The sequence below is a fragment of the Homalodisca vitripennis genome, chromosome 7 (assembly GCF_021130785.1).
Source record: "Homalodisca vitripennis isolate AUS2020 chromosome 7, UT_GWSS_2.1, whole genome shotgun sequence".
Lineage (NCBI taxonomy): Eukaryota > Metazoa > Arthropoda > Insecta > Hemiptera > Cicadellidae > Homalodisca > Homalodisca vitripennis.
Genome location: NC_060213.1, coordinates 128487372 through 128502563, shown reverse-complemented (window position 1 = coordinate 128502563; position 15192 = coordinate 128487372). Strand labels below are relative to the sequence as shown.

The 15192-nt window shown below is 32.3% G+C and overlaps 1 protein-coding gene across 1 annotated transcript in view; it reads left to right on the top strand.

The window, feature by feature from the left end:
• LOC124366306 overlaps positions 1-9373 on the top strand; it is a 42389-nt gene extending 33016 nt beyond the window's left edge. The window contains exons 16-19 of the mRNA XM_046822747.1: positions 2268-2401; positions 3468-3680; positions 6976-7069; positions 8285-9373. Of these exons, the coding sequence (XP_046678703.1) occupies positions 2268-2401; positions 3468-3680; positions 6976-7069; positions 8285-8530 (687 nt within the window). The 3' untranslated portion in view covers positions 8531-9373. The remainder of the gene's footprint in view (positions 1-2267; positions 2402-3467; positions 3681-6975; positions 7070-8284) is intronic.
• The last annotated feature ends 5819 nt before the right edge of the window (positions 9374-15192 follow it).

Genomic DNA, 15192 nt, shown 5'->3' with positions numbered 1-15192 from the left:
TTTTTAAAATAATGGATCTCTTTGCTTGTATTTATTATATATCTCAGAATTTAGTGTCGTTTGTTAGAGAAAATATCAAAACCTTTATCTCTCATTGAGATTTAGTACATGATTATAACACTAGGTTTCGATATAATCTTGTAGTTCCTCAAAGTAAGACTAACTCGGACTTATAATAGTTACCATTCCTCAACAACTAGATTATTCACATAAACTACCCATTTTTTAGCTATAAGAGAACGTACCGAATTAATAAGTTTAAATTAAGGATTTCAACTTGGCTTAAGACAAAAGTTTTTTATTCTGTTGACGAGTACATGAAGTGCAACATGTTTGATCTGTTACAAAATACCATCTGGTTAATGTATCTAAATTAGTAGTAAGCAAATTAGTTTTTAGTTTGTTATGAGAATATGTATTTTATTCATGACGAAGCCTATTGTAACTGAAAATGTTTTTTAATGGCCAATAAAGATCTTGAATCGTCGCAGGCGGCCGACTTCTATGACACCGGGATTATAAAACTTGTAGATCGTGATGACAAGTGTTTGAACAAAAGTGGAAATTATGTAGAAAAAATAGTGATTGATATCAGGAATAAAATAAAACAAGTTTTTTTGAAAAAATCTGTTGTGGTTTGTTTTAATAAAAAACGGACCTTACTTTCCGAATTACCCTCGTAACTATACTAATCACTATAATATACCCTAGACAATTACTGTCACAATTTTGTTAAGTTCATTCAAGGACAAGTCGAGTATAGTCCAAAGTCTAGTTCTGGTTGTGGTTCTCCAAGGTCATTTGGCGAGCTTAGATTTTATGTTAACAATTCTCTTTCTATTTATGTACTTACTTATGTCCAGAAAATTTATTGCGATATTTATATTTACATCCCCCCTATATTTACATATTAAGTAAGTATGTTCCCTCTACTTTTAAGGTCTTCATTGATTTTTTTCAGCAGCTGCAACACTCTTCATCTTTTTTTCTTGGTTACACAATCCCTCAGCCTTGTATATAATAAAGCATTGGTTAATTAGTATTGAAGTAAATTCGAGTAAATAGAATTGTTGTGAAGATACGTTGTATCTTGGAAATGAAAATGAAAATGAAAATTCGTTTATTTAAACAGACAAAGTTAGGGCCTCATGGCCCTTTCTTACACTTAACCTGTTTGATCAATAATTATTAACAAATATTAACCAAATTAATATTAACACTAATCTACCTTACTAAATACATTAAATTAAACATTATTCTAAACACTACAAAATTATAAATATAATACTTCTAAATAAAAAATAAATAAAAATATAATTATACAATCATAACGCAAAATAATATTACAACTTCCATTTTTAATAAGAACCAAAAACTATAATACCTAATAAAAATAATTTATAAATATATAATAAGAATATTTTTGAAATAGATAATATATATGCAGTTTTGTCTCACTCACACTCCTCACACACAATGCCAGCAACCACACCCACAGACCCCTAGGATGGACCCACCCCGACCATCCGTTCATGGTACAAACGTCTTAGTTGAGTGATGAGTACAATCTTACTTTGAAGATGTGACTCAGTAAAGCCCATAAGAGCACTTGTTCTTCATTTATAATAAATGCATTTTTCATGAATCTTGTTTTGGTTAGTAGGTTCCCAGAATTAAATATAGTTCTATAACGAAACCTCTGGGCTACATCCTTTGTGATTATGAGATGGGAGTTTGTGGTAATTTTTGATGGTGCAGAGACCTCCTCCAGTTTTATTATATATAATAAATATGTTTTTTCACAGATCTGGTTTTGGTTAGGTTCCCAGAACTAAATATAGTTATATAACGAAACCTCTGGGCTACATCCTTTGTGACTATGAGATGGGAGCTTGTGGCAATTTTTGACGGTGCTGAAACCTACTCCAGTTTTGTTATATATAATAAATCACACAACAGAAACCTAAATTCTCAATACTTTGAATTTTGGATGATTTGTGATCATACTGATTTTGTAGGGAAATTTTGTGTCTCCCCGAAATTTGACATTACAAGAATTGTAAATACACTCAATGCTTTACAATGCATGCACAAACTAGAGGACCTCTAGCATTATGATAGAGGGGGAAGAACACATTGAGAGTAGAGGAAATCTCGTAATTAATTAATGTAATTTTTGAACTTTCAATCCACTAGGTAATATTTAGTACTAAGATAACAACTTTAGAGGAACAAGTGATGAGATTTCCCGCATGTCTTGTTTACAGTACCACAACGAGGACCAGCAGCGGTATCCGTTGCGGCCCTCGGAGGTGATACCTGGCCTGAGACCTGACGCCAACAACTATCATGATGGCAATGGTTTCTACTACGAACTCAACCGACTTAGCCAGAACATCAGGTCAGACACACAGCAACTGCTGTTATTTGCAGTTATTAACAAAGCAGGTTACATATTACTGTAGTTGTTTTACAAAAGTGGTACAACACAAAAGAAAGCACTGATTCTACAGACACAGTCATTATAATGTTAACCCTTTGCGCTCGAAAGGCCAGCAGCACTGGCCACACCGAAGTTGTAGACAGCTTGCATTAGTTTTGCCGTACTTTGTCCTCGCAACTCGTATGGCCAATACACATGGTCGCGCTACTTTCATTGTCAGCTTGGCGGCCATATTTGTCGTTTGCCTCCCAAATCGGAATTATTTTTCAATATCCTCTGCGTTATTTGCAAGTAATTATGTTTAATGAAAACTAATTCTAAAATTTATTAAAGATAAACATTCATTTGGGAAATCTAACTCATACATATATTTTTAAAAATATATGTAAACAAAATATTATAAAGTAGGCATTTACAGGTATGTTATACACAGACATAAACTATTTTACATTTTTCTGTCTTTAAAATTTTTCACGGAATAAAACATTTTTTAAATACACACCTATGTATACTCAAGAATAGTTAGCACATGTCTTCTAGTAAAGTTTCTAGGTTTCTATCCCTTCTATCATTTCAGCGTGTAGGCCCACTGTGTGTTATTCGTCTTATTTGCACAGTCAATGTTTAGAAAATAATTATAAGCTAATTTAACATTTTACTGCTTTACGTAATAATTACTTAAAAAAAAAAAAAAAACAACTGATCGATAGATTTAGCTCTCACCATTCATTATAAAACAAAGAGAATATTAGAAAATAACTGCTATGTTTAGTGGCCAGTGGTGCTGGCCTTACAAGCTATGGACATATTATATCTTACAGCTGGACATACGAGCTGAGAAAACATTATTGCAAAAATTAATCTGTGCTTCCGACAAAATGGTGGCTGGCCATACGAGCCCAAGGACAAATTATAAATAATGCCTTCGAGTGCATAGGGTTAAGGATATTGCCATTGTTCATCATAATGAGGAAGGAATTAACACCAAGCTAAGTGTTTCACATGGAGTTATATTCTTCTGTAGGTATCTCAAGTGTCTCATCAAGGACTGCAAGGCCAGAGCATACATGGACACGCTGAAGAAGAATGCTCCCATCATCCAGACGAACTTCGCTCGACACAACCACGGTCCGGACCTGTTCCGCAAGCAGTTCACAGTGTTCCTGCATCGCGTGACGCGCCGCGCTGCCATGGAGGACACACCTATCAATGTCATCTACCAACAGGAGGCTGAGAGGTAACCGACCATGTTTTAATTTGTGATTTTTGAACAAAATATCATTTTTTATTGTTGTACAGCCTATGTCATAACTGTCATATATCATCAAAAAACTGTACACACAATTAAATTCTTAGGATATTTCCACTGTTTCTTTTCACCGGGTTATGGCTCAGTCTGCAGTAGGTAAACAAATCTTAAAGTGTGATACCGTCTCCAGTTTGTGAACACATTAGCCACACAAATAATAATAAATAAATAATAATGAGGACAAAAAAGTCAGCCATAGCAGAATAAATAGTTACAAAACCAAACATACACTATAATTTAATAAAACAGAATACATTTCCAGAATGCTATACTATTGTAACTTCTTGTATGAAGATTTACTATTGTCATAATCTTCAGGATTTTAAGAGCTTCTCTACAACTTTCTCCTAAGCCTAACTCAGCTAAGGCTCCTATGGACCTCTTTTGCAATACCAATACTCTGAATATTTCTTACCGAGGTTCCTCCCCATACCAATAGGCCATATCTGAGGTGTGCTTTAAATAAATAATGGTAGGCAATGTTTGCAGTAGACTTGTTACATGCAGATTTTGTGCGTTTTATCACATAAAGAGAGGAATTTAGCTTTGAGAGGAGATTGTCTACGTAACAACAATGAATTATTTGGCTGAATTTCATTCTCTGTTTACTCATTATTTCTGTAAATAAAACAAAGATAGTTTACGGAAATTTGGACTTAGGAGACAGGTGTAACAAGTGTTTAAGGTTTGAGGTTGAATGGATGAGATTGCTTTACAGCCGTCACTCAGCCTCTTTAACACGTTAGCTGCCAACCCCGAAAATTACGTTTTAGCGCTAAAGTGCCAAATTTTTAAAAGATAAATTGTTGTAACCTTTTGTTATTTTTCTCTTCTTTGGTTACTAATAAACATGATTTTATGATTTATGTATATTTATTACGTTTATAAAGCGTCGTGCACATTGGCCTGACAGAGTTTTTTACAATGCGATATATTACATAAATCGTTTGCCGTCGGGCCTATACGCCAGACGCCTGATTCAGGGATATTCAGTTTTGTTGATGTGCAGCCTCAATAATTTCTGTGCTTTAGTTCTCTGTCTGCAATTGCATCAGCTTACTTCTAACCTGCCTTTTCCACATAGCTGAGTGCTAATTGACGCGTTTTGTTACTCGAATCCTACATTGTGTTTTTTATAAGTAATGTTTCGATAGTTGTGCGTGTATACTAGTGATCAGTAAAAATGAGTGGCGATAATCTTCTTACGGATGAAATAGAACGTATGATTGAGAATCCGTCTTCCCCGGGTGATATATTTGCCGTTATAAGTGATGATGACAGTGTGGAGTGATGATGAACGTGCAAGAAGAGCCACGCATTCCAAATGTGACCACTATAGGGCACCACTACCTGACGTCATCTGCTTTTGTTGGTGGAGGAGTACAAAAACGCCGACACACCAAGTATTTAGGTAGCAAGAAATTTGACACAAGTAACTACGTTTTGCAGTGAATGTCCTGAAAAACCATTTTTGTGTGAAACATGTTTCAAAATTATACACAAATAGTATATCTTCATTCATCTTTTGTATAGGGTAATTTTGTATTTACTTATTTTTCTTTACTTATAAGAATTGAATTATTTGAATAGTAAGGAAAGCAAAAAAAATGAAAATAAATAAGATACAACTTTTTATTTACTACATTTACTTTTTGTGAAACTTATGAAATAAATCTCTTTTTACTGTAAAATAACAAATCATATATTTTATTCTTCCTGGTAGCAATAATAAGGCTAAAACCTTATTATTTTATATTCTAACACTTATAAAAATACCCGTCGGGCAATGTGGCCCGACGAAAATGTCCAATGTAGCAATCTCATTCATATCACTAATAACGAAAATAAACACAACAAACAACGTTCTATTAATAGCAGAACTCTTCATAGTTCAATCAGTTTCAGTTAGAGTCGTCAGGGTGCAGCACAGGCACGAAGGTAATCACAATGGCGGGTACCGTCATTGTTATGCTGTCGGGCCACTTTATCCGACGTGCAATCTCTTAAAGACGTAGAGCGTCGGTCCATTTGGCCCGACGTGGCAGCTAACGTGTTAATAAAGGTATTTTTCATTTCATTCCATTTAAAGTGTTACATCTGGACAACAAAACTGTTATTTCCATCTGTTCACACCTGTTTCTTCTCTCCATATCAATATTCTTCCCACCAACACATAAATGAGGTACCAAATCAATGAAAATGTGTGGTGCTTGGCTTTTTAATTAATTACACTATGATGTAGTTATTGTTTATTATTATCTATAGCACATTTCTGATTAATTTTGATAACCTGGAAATGCGTGATTCACACAGAGTATTTTCCTAATCAGTGGGACTTGCGTGTTGTGAATTCTAGATAGAATTAAAATTAATGGACACGATTGGTAGTACTAATTTAACCCTTAGAGGCCGTGCTGAAATTGGCTAATTTTCCTTTAGGGCTCACTTATTGAAAAACCCAAAGATAATTTTTCTGAACACCTTATTATTTATATTTGTATCTTTGTTAAAAGTTAAAAAAAGCATAAACAAATATTTTTGTAAAATTTTTGGGTAAGAGTGGCTATATATAATTTTTTTAAACTTTTGCTTGAACTATAATTGTTTTCTGCGCCTTTGCTGTATGTAAATTGTAAAAAGCCAAACGAATATTTAATTTAATCAGTTTTATTACAAATATGTTGTTATATATAGAACATAAATGTATAAAATCAAGTACGCACAATATAAGTGAAACGCACAGTGGTTGGATTATGACTAGCGCTGCGCGTATACGCTTCATTAGCACTGTTCGTTACCTTCAGCCACCTCGCTTCACGCTATAAATAGATGCAAAGTAGGCGTTGAACCACATTTTGTAGTCTTTGAAACCAAAACCAGATTCGTGTTATTCCATGCGTGGAATAACGCGTATATGCGTCAAAGGCGCTAAGAGCAAAAGTCATGAGATTGTGTATATGCGTCAAAGGCGTCAAAGGCGCTAAGAGCAAAAGTCATGAGATTGTGTATATGCGTCAAAGCGCTAAGAGCAAAAGTCATGAGATTGTGTATATGCGTCAAAGGCGCTAAGAGCAAAAGTCATGAGATTTGTATATGCGTCAAAAGCGTTTGGTGGGTTAAATATAGTTTTTTGTCGTATTTTTATTGTTTAAGCTCATGTATATGTTCTGGTTTCTTAATAGTGATCTCATATATTCCAATACATAAAACCATTGTTTTTCAGAGACCCACAATCAGCAAGTCAGATCCGTATGGAAAATGTAAAGCAGAGGATGATGCGGTTCAGGAAGAAGCACAGAAAAGCTAATAATACTGATGTAAGTCTAGTGCTGTTTGCTGTTGTAAGATCCAAGTAATTTGTTGGCAGTTGATACACTAATAGTCCATACTTGCTACATTAGTTAGATCTTTAGCTTCGGTAATGTATTTTCTTGTCACCCTCTTTGTATGACCCTCCCTAATACATTTAACAAATTTGTTAAGTTCTATTAGAGTTTAGGTTTCTGAGTTGGGCAAAAAAATAAAATCTGAGCTTTTTTAAAGATTTTATACTTTGTATGTTTTACAATGTCACTAATGAATTGATCAAAGTTTTCATTATCTGGTTTAGCCATTTTTATAGTTAGTGTAATGTAAAACTATAAAGAATTCACTGCGAAGACAGATACAATCACTTAAAGAAATAAGACCTATTAGTCGCAATATTATACAGGAACAAAGCTTACACGCCGGTCTCAAGAGTTGCACTGGCACTCTTGCCATATTGAAAAACACGCCAGTGTACAGTCCAAAATTGCGATCGGAAGGTACAAAAACTAGTTTCGAATCGATAACAGGAAGCCAAGAACAATGAATGGAGTGTATCTGTTATCTGATGTTTATGAAAAAAAATTAAATTATGAGATTTCCTGTCATACGCGTCATGAGCCAGTTTTAATGCACGAGCTTTCCCGTAATACGTGTTGGAATGGTTAAATTTGCATATATTGAAGGAAACAGGATTTTTCCGGACATTTGCCATTGTTCAGTAAAACAAAAAATCAGTAACACTACGTTTCGAGATCTGAATAGTTAGTATTGTGTTTAGTTTTTTATTAAATGCGTGTTTTAGAGTTAGTGAAGTTGACACACAACGTGGTGGTTGTGATTCCTGACTTTGGCATGTCACAACGCTCTGGTATGATTTGTTTATTTTAACCTAGTTTGTAATTATGTGTTTGGTTAGTTATTTATCTGAAGAAGAGATCAGATTGCAGATCTCGAATCGTATTGCTACTGATTTTTTGTTTCATTGAACAAAGGCAAATGGCCAGAAAAATCCTGTTTCCTTCACAATCCTTCCATCGTCAAAAATAACTTCAAACAAAGAATTGCATATATTATCAAAGTATGAGGTGTCAAACTGTATCTTTCTATTCCTTTTGGTCCATGACCGATTGACCTCAAATTGTGAGGTAAGGTATGTGTAGTATGTATTGAAATCTTCTGTTTAAAGTAGAAATAAAAAATTAATGTTGTATGTTTTCTAACAGGTCGGAGAGGAGAAGGGTGAAGGGGGGGTGTATCACCTGGTGGAGGGAGACCTGGGGGAGAGTTACTACATCCAGTACGGGGAGGGGGAGGGGGAGGAGGAGGCTGGGGTTGAGGGAGAACCGTACCTCGGCCAGTACGAAGGTCATGAGGATGATGAGGCTGATGAGACCAGTATGTATCAGGGCTATGTGGTCAGTGAGGTGGAGGTGGAGTCGTCTCAGCAGCATCAGTTCGGGTCGGCTTAAGTCTTGTACAGAGCAAATAGACTAAAAATACTTTAGGATTACTTTTGTACATGATTTTATTTTTACTTTTTAATTATTTATACATAATTCTGATGTGTTGTTTTTGCTGTAGTTTGACTTTTTGAAACTTGAGTGCTGAAATTATTCAATATAAGAATTTTTTATGGGTGATTATAACATTTAAACTGTCTATAATATGTTTAATTGAATAAAGCAATAATTGTAATTTATGGTTTATATATTCAAACAAAATTATTTTGTTGATTACTTGTAAAATACCTATGTGTATTTTTTTAAACAAAGATGGATTTTCTTTTGAAGTTGTGGATGTAAACAGTTAGGCTTTGCACAATCCATTGAAATGTAAAACATTTCAAGTATTAAAGTATACAAACAAAGTTTTGGTTTTATTTAAAAATATTCAAAGAATAAATTATTTATTAAGATTATTTTTGTTTTGTACACAACATAAGAGTAAACACAGGTTTAATAAACTTTTGAAGCAGTTTTGAATTTAGATAATTATTGGATTAGTTATGTTATTTTATATTTGTTTACAATGGCTTGTGAAATATAGGATTAAGTAATTAATGCTGGTTCGTTTTCTTTATTTAATAAAAGTCTTAACAGTATTTAAAAATTATATAATTTAAAACAATAATTTATTATTTTATTGTTACTATAAAATTGATTTTATCACCTTAATTTAGTTTCTCTAAACATTTTAGAACATTTATGAGAATCCAAACTCCATTGTAAAAATTACGTCTTTAAGTCTTGGATTAAAATGTTTTTGATATAGAATATTTTTGTGTATAATAAACCAAGAAATGGAAAAACAAACACATTTGACTGTATTTTTATTTACAACCCCCTAAAAGGTGATCAACTATAGTTCCTGTACGATTTATTTATGAGGTCTTTCATCATAATCGTTGATGAATGGTAAATTCCCGGAATACTGGAAAGAAATATTGTTATCCCTTTGCCCAAAGTAACCAGACCAACTGCACACAGCAGCTATGACCAATTACTATTCTTCCTGCCATGTCGAAAATCCTTGAAAAGATCGCTATCCGCCAATTAAACAGCTTCATAGAGGACAAAACTACTACCAAATCTGGCTTCAGGAAAGTTTATAGTACAGGAACAGCACTATTGAATTTGTTCAGTGACCTTTACGATGCAAAAGATACTGGGAAATTAAGCTCAGTTGTGCTACTTGATTACTCTCAAGCATTTGAATCTATTAATCATGAGATGCTTGAGATTTTATGGATGTGATGATAAGACTGTGGCCTGGTTTCAAACTTATTTGAATAGTCAAGTGCAGGTTACAAAACTGGGGAGTGAGAAAACAGAGCCGCTACAACGACAGCTTGGTGTTCCACAGGGCAGCTGTTTGGCGCCCATATTGTTCAATCTGTACACTTCTGATTTTCCCGGTACTGCACTGTTCATCAGTATGCTGATGATTTCCAATTGCACTTGTCATATGAGCCTAGTTTGATGCATGAGGAAATTGACACCATCAATTCTTATCTGCTCAATATTCACAAATGGTCAGAGAGCAATGATCTCAGACAATGTGGGCAAGTGCACTGTCTTGCATACTGCTCCACAAGAATTAGTGTGGGCCCTCAGTGAAAATTTTGTGCAGGTTATACTCGACGAAGAGAGCTAACAGTCTCTGATAAGATTAAGACTCTTGGAGTTGTGTTACTTTGTCTGACCATGTTACTTGCACAATTCAGAGAGCACTAGGTAGGCTGAGAGGCTTGTGCAGATGTAGAGATATACTTCCGGGATCTGCAAGGCTGTGGATCATGGACTCACTGGTACTGGCGGTATTTCAATACTGCTATCCTGCATACAGTAACAGCATCTCTGTGGGAGCCAAAGAAAGAATCCAAAAAATGCAAAACAGCGATGTCAGATTTGTGTATGGCTTGAGACATTATGATCATGTGTATCCCTATAGGGATGCTGCCAATCCGTTACCAATGGTAGCCGTTTGTATGATAATGGTGTTACGTTTGATCCACAAGGTCCTTGTTACTGGGGAACCACTGTATATAGGCGAGAGGCTTCAGTACAGAGGAGAGGTTGCTGAACATTAGCACCTGCCAAGGCTGATAGCAATAGGTAATACAAAATAAATATCTGAAAAAATACTGAATGTACATAACGATGCATTAGACAAACATGTTTGAAGCAATGGGCTGTGATTAGTTTATAGTGTTTTTATTCATTTTAGCTTTAGAATTTTAACTTTATTGTACTGCCTTGTATTTATCCTTTTTGTTACTTAGTGTAGTTAGAAATTAAGTATTCTTGTAGTATTATGATCAAAGTTGATCTGAAAAACAGTTTGTACTGAAAATAAAAATATACATGAAAATAAAGGCATTTTATTATTATTATATTATTATCAGGTGCATAATAATAAGTAAAATTGAATCATCAGATAAAAAAAATAATTTCTTTAGACCAAATACCACAGAATACATTAAATCTTAATATCAAGGAGATTGTTATGCTAAGCAAGTTTACAACACCTGGAGTTATAAAGTGAATTTAGATCAGCTGGTGACTTTACAAAAATGGAATTTTATTCTTTTGAATGATGGCTTAATAGGAGACTGAGAAGAAGCATTTCTCATCAAAGTTTAATTGAGTTATTAAATACAGTAATACTTTTATTATTTGTATTAAATTGGTGAATTTCGATTTTTGAATCCAAGAACAGAAAAGACATTTACTAGATGATGAACACTTGAATATTGGATGACAACCAGAACTCTCAGATCTGCAAAGATTACTACTACCAGTATTAAATCTACACTAAGCCGACAAGGATGATTGGAAGATGAATAAGTGTCAATGGAACATACAAAGTAAAACTGGATTTGAACTCAAGTAAGATCTACCCAATTTATGATTCCAAATTTTTCAAAATTTAAACCTATTTTTGTATAAATTCAAATTTCATATGTACCTCAATTTTTCCTATGTTGGATATAATTTTTTTTATTTGCCCATGGCAGTATAATCCATGAAACCCTGTATGTGACAAATAAACTCAATAGCAATTATTGTAAATCAAACGTTTATTTATTTTATTTATATCAATAGCTAGTAAGCAAGGGCAAAGTACGGGTTAAATAAATAAATAAAGCAAAAAGAAAAATTTAACAATATTATAACGTATTTATTAAGATGTTTGGAATAAATTCCTTTATGAGGAAAAAGAATACATTAAAATAACCTTAAGTAGGTGACATATACAAATAAGGAACAACAAAATGTTTATTTTTGTTTTACCAATATTTCATTTAAAAAACGAAAAATACTTTTACAATCAAAACATTTTAATTTGAAATCCATGTATTATAGAACAAAAGTATATACAGTTTCAGACAAATTAAGAAAAAAATAATGCTTCTATGGATTTTTCAACAAAGCACGTTAGCAGACAAACCCATGCATTCAGCCAGCTGGGAATGAACAGAAAATAAAGAGAACTAAAAGATTCACTAGCCATCCATAAGGCCTTTTTTGCGCAAAGAATAAAATTATAATCAGTAAAGCTGCACAGACGATCTTCACGGCCTCAAACATTACAAAAACACAATATACATGTAATTAAATAGAATTGAAAATCTCTTTATTCATTGAATATACATTTTGTATACATCGAATAGCGTCATAAAAATTACTTAACTAATATACTTATAAACTAAGAGGTTATAATGTGATAAAATACTCTAATCCTATAGTCAATTTGATCACAAATACCCCAATAATTGCAGCTTCAGCCATAACACAGATTTATTTTAAAAAATACAGAAATAGTTGACAATATAAATAATTAAAATGAAACATTTTAAAACTATAACAATAATTGGAGCAATTGGAAAAACTTATAAATATTAATAAATGTAAAGAATACATAATATTTCCAATTTATTTATTTTTCGTGCAAGGCCTTTCAAAACCGAAGGTTTCCTCATCAGGCGACTCCACAAATAAATATTTACATAATATTTATTACAATTAAAATACCATATGGTGTAAATATGTAAATAAAAAGATTTTGGAAGCATTTTAGCCAGTATGAAAATTAGATATGGCTGCGGTGTAATTTTTTAATAAATTGAGAAGAAAGAAGACTGGAATTTTCAATAGGGCCCTCTTCATTGTTTATGAGTTTTTCTTTATTTATGTTTATGTGTAGTGTTTCCCAAGCATTTAAGTTCATTGGTTTTATGTTCTGTGTCCTGATTCGATGCAGTGCTTGGCTACAGCAGATTTTTTCAACTCTTCCATATTTTGTGTTCGATAAATGCTCTTTAAATTGTGTTTTTATTGTTCTTTTTGTTTGTCTAGTATAAATTTTGTCACAGTCATCGGATCCAATTTCATAAATTCCCGATTTATTGTCATTTGAAATTTTGTCTTTAGGGTTTCCCCAAATTTGGGATAGTTTGTTGCTTGTTCTGTGAGTGACTGTTTTATTTGTATGTTTTTTAAAAATTTTACATATTTGGTTCGAGAAAGTGCTGTATGTTGTGCAAATAAATTCTTGTTTTATGTCTTGAGGTAGCCTTAATGTTGTCTTATGTTTTATAGTTCTTCTTTTCAATGCTTTTTTCACCATATTGTCAATAAGTTGTGAAGTGTAACCATTAAACATAGCAATATTTCTTATGTAATTTAGTTCTTTATTGTAGTTTTCTGTTGAAAGTAGTGTATTTAAAAGTCTGTAAATCATAGAATTAAATGTTGCCCTTTTTTGTGCAGGTGGATGATTAGAATCATTGATGAATTTATTAATTTACTTTCTTCTCAATTTATTAAAAAATTAGACCGTAGCCATATCTAATTTTCATACTAGCTAAAATACTTCCAAAATCTTTTTATTTACATATTTACACCATATGGTATTTTAATTGTAATAAATATTATGTAATTATTTATTTGTGGAGTCGCCTTATGAGGAAACCTTTGGTTTTGAAAGGCCTCACATGAAAAATGAATAAATTGGAAATATTATGTATTCTTTATATTTATTACTATTTATAACAATAATAATAATATATTTCACTAATCAACAATAAATTAGCAACAATAATTTGAATAAATTTCTAACGACGTTATCGTATCACCTATTGGCCAGCTGGTATTTTTCGCATGGATATCGATCGACTATATATAGTCGTCCGGTCGTTTTTGTATAGTTATCTAACGGTAATATATAGTCAGCTGGTCAGCGGAAGGTGAAATAGAGTTGAACTCAACATTCGCATTGAATCAACACTTCCCACCATAGCTATGTTATGTGTCGTACTAAATTGATTTAAAAGATGAGTTTTTTTAGAGAGTTTGATTATTTTATTTTATTAAAAGATGTAAAAGCATTTGAAAAAAGAAGTTTTGACTCTAAATTTAGATATCTGAGAATGTCAATGAATAGGATATTTATAGTTTTTATGAATGTTTGACTATTACTCCACTGTAAATATCACAAATACCGTATAATGGAACTTGACAAAATATTAATTTGTTGTAAGGAATATTTTGTTGGTTTTATCAATGTATTGAAAAACTTGATTGTTCTGAAGAACTAAAAATTCAAGATTTCTATTCAATCTGAACAGACGAGACGTTGAAAAAGATTATCAGAACATGTAAGTATACATGAAAAAAAAGTGAAAGACTTTAAAATATATGAAATGATCAAATTTATACAATATTCAAGATGTTCTATTACATGCAGAGTTGCTGCATTTCGATAATAAAAAACATATATGAAGGAATATATCGATTTTAATACTAATATGAAAGCTTGAGCTACAAGTGATCTCAAAAAAGATTTTTATTAGTTAATAAAGAATTCAATCTTTGTAAATCAAATGAGCAATTTTCATCTTCCATTTTTGAAGCCTCTATCACCAGATGAAACCATAATCGAATTACATTTACTAAAAATGAAAACTATATGCTTAAGATTCATAGTAAAGGCCTAATATTACATAAGTATAGTAAAATAATTAAAAGGTACACTGTAAAATATTTTTATATGGGTTATTATTTAGCAATTTACTACAATTTATTTTTATAGAGGATGAGAACCCTAAAAAATATTTTTCAAGAAACAATTTGGAATAAACGACAGTTATGGGAATATTAAGAAAAATTGGAAGACTAGTAAATGAATATCCAAAACTAAAACTGCTATCAGTTTCAAGTGAAAAATTCTGAAAGATCCATAAAAAAATCTGTTAAAATATAAAAATATGAAGAATTTTGAGAAAGGTGTAATGGCTAATTAGGCTAGCTGTTGAAGTAGGAACATTGTGTGAATTTAGTGAAATACTGAATTGTAGACAAATTAATTAGTTTTTTTATGTTGAAAAATGAAGATCTATGAAGGTTTTTATTAGTTTTTAGTGATTATAAAATAGTCAAAAAACTGTAATAGACTGGTGAATACTCTCAAGGTCTAGCATTACTAGTCAACAGATGTATTAGCCAAATGAATACAATTCGTAATAGATTGCAATGAACAGTTCAAGGACAAACGTTATGGATCGAAACTTGGAAAGTCAAGGAATGTCATGTGCCATTCAATAAATCTAGTATTCTTTTCTCAAATGTGA